At 39.0% G+C, this 6,000-nt stretch overlaps 1 protein-coding gene across 1 annotated transcript in view; it reads right to left on the bottom strand.

Moving 5' to 3' along the window:
- Positions 1-3,781: 3,781 nt before the first annotated feature.
- LAMP5 (lysosomal associated membrane protein family member 5) overlaps positions 3,782-6,000 on the bottom strand; it is a 16,589-nt gene continuing 14,370 nt past the window's right edge. Inside the window, exon 6 of the mRNA XM_032295428.1 lies at positions 3,782-4,663. Within this exon, the coding sequence (XP_032151319.1) occupies positions 4,485-4,663 (179 nt within the window). The 3' untranslated portion in view covers positions 3,782-4,484. The remainder of the gene's footprint in view (positions 4,664-6,000) is intronic.

The raw sequence follows: 6,000 nt of genomic DNA on the forward strand, positions 1-6,000 counted from the left end.
CTATATAAATGGATCTAACTAAAAACAAAAAGAGGATGTGAGAAAGTCTATGGGTTGCTGATCAAAATATACTGTTTTAAAAGCAAAGACATTTATTATCCTGAAAGATTTTTTCACATGGCAAATGCTTTGATCATTATGCCTCATCATTGTCAGCATTTCTAAAAACATAAAGCTAGAAAAGACTTAAAGATCTTATATGATTCACCTTAGCTAGGTTAACCAAGGCCCCGAAGGGTTAGGTAATGACAGTACATTAATCATAATACAGGTTGAGTATCTCTTACCTGAAATACTTGGCACCAGAAATGTTTTGAATTTGGGATTTTTTTCAGATTTTGGAATATTTGCCCTATACTTACCAACTGAGCATCCCAAATCTGAAAACCCAATGTCCAAAATGCTCCAATGAGCATTTTATTTGAGCATCTGACATGATGCTCATGATGCTCAGGAGCTGTTTCCTGGGACTGAGGGAATCCTGCAAAGAACCATTGAAAAAGTTTTGAATTTGGAAGCATTTTGGATTTTAGATTTTTAGATTTGGGTTGCTCAAAGTCTACCTAAATAGACAGTTGTACACACATGCACGTGTGGGCATACACACACACACACACACACACACACACACACACACAAGCACGCACACACACGACATTATTTCAGTTCCATGAGGACAGGAGTCCTTATGTATTTTGTTCACTGCTGTGTTCCGGTACCCAGAGCGGGGTCTAGAAAGCACAAGATCAGTGCTAAGAAACACTTATGATCTCATCTGTCATGTGTGCCTTTGTAAACCCTTTCCCAGCAGACAACCTGACAGGTTCTGTCGCTTTAAATGACAGCTGAAATACCATTGACCCTGGACCCGCTTGGATGTCTGAGCTTATAAACTCCTTCTCAGAAAAGTTTTTTAAATGCATAAAGTAAAATACATAGGCTTACAAAAAAAACTGATTAACATATAATTATCAAAATTTTAAGATGTGGCTATAATGCATAAAGTAACAAGATCTTTTGATGGGTCAAATAACTACCACAATTTCTAAGTAATGTGTATAAATGATTCTTTTGTGATATAGCTGGCAAATGTAAGGTGGCTATTTCTACTGACGGCAAATTCACTGGTCTGCTTCTACTGCAGGGGTTTAATGCCCATGTTCACCACTGAAGGAGATTCTACCTTTCATTTGAGGTTAGCAAAAACTGGAGGTGTAATGTGTTCCCATCCAAGTCCATAAACTCTGACAGATCCCCTCATCCCAAAACTGATAACCCCTGAGTGGTTTACTGAGCTGGAGCGGAGGGGAATCCCTGCATACAAATTATCTGAATCCAAAATAAACTGACATAGAAAACTGTGGAAGTCAGATTTAAAGCTTTTGTATTAGTTCATTCAAATCTTTCATGACCTTTTGTTAGGCAGGTAAAATTGAAACATACATGTTAAGAACTGTGCTAGAAAAATGCCACTAATGATAATTTTTATAGAGCCTCTCCAGTGTGACAGGCATTGTGCTGGGGACTTCCAGGTGCTTCATGAATCTTCAAATAAATTTACAAGGATGGAGGAGTAGCTTCATTTTCAGATGAAAAAACATGAACCCAGAGAAGTTCAATAATTTAGATAATGTTGCACATACTCTGATAGTAAAGGCTTTTTAACCAGAAGTCTTCATATTTATTCATCAACATCTCCTGGGGAGCAAAATAAAACTGCAGGTTCTAGGGTATCACCACAGAGATTCTCAATGTCTGGGATGATGCACTAGAACAAACATCTTTCAAAGGCCTCCTAGGATGACTCTAATACAGGATGCCTTTGAATGCACTTTGAGACACAATGATTTAAGCTATATCTGGCTCAGGTGGCTTGGTGTTTGTTCCGGGGAAGTGCTTGAGCTCAATGCCAGCTTGAACCACCTGCCTGGTAAAACTCATCCCTACACAAGCAGCTGGCTGCTTCACCCAGACTCTGCAGGCCACTCCTACCATCTTTCCTCCTCTTTCTCCATTCACGTTTCTCAGATTGAGCCTCTGTGGCGGTTTATCTGTTTGTTTTCTTCCCTGTCTCTGAAGCTTGAGAAGCAATGCAGATAAATGAGCCATAGCCTCATCCTATTCCTGGCCCAGGAGCAGCTGCAAAATGTAGGACAATGGCAACGACAATGGGCATGGAGAGGGTCCAGAGCTGAGGCCCAGAGTGGAGTCAGTCTCTGAGCTGGGAGAATGCCAGGCACCGATGCGTCCTGAGACCACTGCTCCTGCTCTGCGTCATGAGGCTCCTCTTTATCATGTTTAGTTGATAATAAAGATGAAAGGGCTGAGAGAAATAAGGCGAGGTTCAAAGGCAACTAGGCTGAGTTCGAGACGTAAATTTAAAATATCTAGGTAAAAATGGCATGGTAAACAATAATGATAATCATAACAGTAATTTAAATAATGGCTTTTTATGCATCCTGCACATAACAGGTAGAAAAATCACTGATATTTGGATTCCAGAAAGATGAAGTAGCTTAGACACAGGGATGTGGTCATGAGTCAACACTTTATAAAAAGCCAGGGCACTGTAACATTTTGAGAATGACATGTTGTGTGTTGCTTGTTCTTTTGTCAGTCCTTCCCTGTAGAAACTAAGGTCAAGTTTATTACTTTATAGGCACTACTGAGCCTGTACTCAATAGGTGCTTGAAACAATAGTAGGTCTTATGTATATTTACATAACAATTATGTAATTACATGACAATTCCAAAACTAATAATAAGCCTTATGTTTTTTGAAAGCAAGTTTAAAAACCACACACACGAGAGAATTTTCAGACATATGACTTAGAATGTTTTAAGGTTTCTTTTTCAAAAGGGTTGTAGAAGGGAATAGTAATTTTTTGTGAAACCCTACGTAAATCTGACAGTCCATTTCTCCCCTAAATATTCAGATGGTCCAAATAAGAAATTTAAAAGTTTTTAAAAAATTACATGGGATGCTAAAAAGGAAAGGGTTTGTCAAGTTTGAGGAGCAGTGGTGAGAAGATCACAGATGAGTATAAACATGGAGTTAAACATCTTTTGGAGTTTTCATTGGCACCAACGGTATTTTTGTGTGTGTGCGTGTGTGTGTGTGTGTGTGTGTGTGCAACATGCAATTTTTATGAGGAATTGGAGATTTTCCCTCACTGGTAACAGGCAGACACTGAAGAGAGATCATGAAGATTAAAAGATTGTGGTTAATAGAACAGCAAACAAATGGGTAATAGAACAGCAACTGGATGATACTTAGTGAGATTGCTGGGATAATGAACTTCTGAAGATGCCCTACTGTGAGCAGTTTGAAGACTTAGGGAGAGGAATTCATGAGCTGCTTCTTATATGGTGGATATTGTATCTGTGGGGGGAGAAAGTCCCACTCTAAAACCAGAGAAAAGATATTGCCTACTCCCACTCAAATATCCTGGGAAAAAGTGATTATTTAGAAAGTGAATGAAATTCAAACTATGTGCATTTCTCTAGGAATTTTCCTTCAAATAGAGCTCAATTTAGACTACTGTGTCCAGTCCACCTTTTTAATCCAAAGTGAAATGCCAAACTCAAGACCAAGAACCACCAGAATAAATCCCTGTTTTTTCACCTAGAAAAACCAACTTCCGCCTCATTGATTCCCTGCCCTCTCTTAAATTTTCCTCTTGCAAACATGCAAAAGCCATATTCATCTTTTCCTCTTTCTCCTCTAAATGCCAAAGAAACCATCTTAGCTTTGTTTTCTTGTTTCAAGAAAGCAGCCAAAGGCCAGAGAATAGTGTGTTTTAATTCATTTCAAAAAACAAACTCACACGGATTGATTCTTCAGGTCCCCCGACTTGGACCTGGCACATTGAGACGTCCAAACAACTCTGCATAGTTACATTAGTCGTGTTCTTGTGCTGCAAAGTCACTGGATGCGGGTAGCAGTGAAACATTCCCAAGACAATCACTAAACATGCAGAATGCCAGCCAGAAGCATGGATCACTTTCAGGGGTCTTGCTGCAGGGAGCATGAGGTTGTATTTTGTGTGCATTGACAACTGTATAGGATAAGCCAGCTGTGTCCAAGGGAGCAAAGCACCCCCTGTTCTTCTGAATTTAAAAGGGTTTCCTCCTCAAAAGAGTGTATTTTCAATCCCTAAATTTTGGGGCCAGATACAGCTTCAAGTGGCACCTGTTGCTCTTTGGAGAGCAACATGGCCACCACGAGCATGAAAGCTGTCTGAGCTCCTCCCTCCTTCCTTCCCAGCATGGAGAGAATAACTGCCATTTCACCCTACAAATCCAAAAGAGTCTCCCCCATCCCTGGGTTTAAGCATGGACACAAGCCAAGCAAGCCTCGGATACCCAGGCCTGTTTGATTGCAGCTATGTTGGTGTATTCCATGTACGAGGTGGAAAAGTGCTTTTGTTATTCTACCTGATCCAGTTGGGGGAGCAGGAATGCGGGGTGCCTGCCTGATGGCCCCTAGCCCATGTGCTTATACTGGGATCTGTCCCGAGGGATCTGCACCTGGTTGGCAGTCATTTTGTGGTGGACGTGGTAAATTGCAAGTGTTACCACAATGACGAGGCCCAAGATGAGACCCAAAATCAGGGGCAAGGTTTCTTCCAGTTGCTCCCGCTCATCCACTGGGCATTTATGCTCTGAAATGGGAAAGAAGAAAAGCAGTGAGCTCTGGTCAAAATATTCTGTATCATAAGTTCTATAAAACAAAAAGGAAATGGAGGTAAAAAAGATTTCTCAAGGAAGGTTTGGGACTATTTTTCAGAAAGTTTTCCCTAACCAAACCCAAGGTTAACCACTTAATATTTCTACGTAATATGTAATACAAACACATCGATTAAATAGGACAACATTTAGTTATTGGATTCCTGGCAGATGTCAACCAAACATCCAGATAATTTATAATTTATTTAAATGTTCAGAGTTTCACCATTAGATACAACCATCACCTTTTAAATGGCTGATTTATTTTTAACCTTTTATTAAAGTGATATGTACACATAAAGAAATGTATAAAAATATATAATTTTCAAAAAGACTGAAAATACCAAGTGTTGGTGATGACGTGGAATTACTGGAACTCATAATACTCTTGTTGGAATATGTTGTGACCAATCTGCAAAACTATTTGATAATTTCTAATAAAGACAAACATACCCGGCATTCCATTCCTAGTATTTGAAAACATATGAACGCAAAAAGACTCTAACATAAATGTTCATTGCAGCTTTATTCATCATAGCCTAAAGGTACAACCAAAATGTCCATCAAAATAGAATGGATAAATCGTGGTATATATTCATATAATGGAACACTAGTCAGTAATACAAAGGAATGAACTATGGCTACACATAACAAAATGGATGCATCTCAGAAATATTATGCTGACAGAAAATTGCCAGACACAAAAGAGTGTATATATACTGTATGATTCCATTTATATGAAGTTCAAGAACAGGTAAATAATTGTGATAGAAGTCAGAATGTGCTTACATCTGGGGAAAGAAAACACAAGGGAACTTTCACCTGCGATGGAAAACTATCACCTAGATAGCTCTTATCTAGGTGATGTTTACATGGTTGCAAATATAGGCACAAAAGCATTGAACCATACACTTTAGATTAGTTCATTACTTTTTTTTATTGATACACACTATTCATACATATTTATAGGATGCATGTGATACTTTGTTACATGCATACACTGTAATGATCAGTTCTGGGAATTTAGGATATCAGTTACGTCCAGCATTTATCATTTCTACGTGTTGAGAATGTTTCAAGTCCTCACTTCCAGCTGTTTTGAAAGGTACAACACATGGTTGTTAACTATAGACACCCTACTCTGCTATTGAACATTAGAATTTATTCCTATTTAACTATATGTTTGTACCCATTAACCAATCTCTCTTTATTCCACTCTCCCCAACACACACACACACACACACACACACACACACACACACACACACACACA

This window comes from Sapajus apella, unplaced genomic scaffold (genome assembly GCF_009761245.1).
Source record: "Sapajus apella isolate SASKATOON/1434 unplaced genomic scaffold, GSC_monkey_1.0 scaffold33, whole genome shotgun sequence".
Lineage (NCBI taxonomy): Eukaryota > Metazoa > Chordata > Mammalia > Primates > Cebidae > Sapajus > Sapajus apella.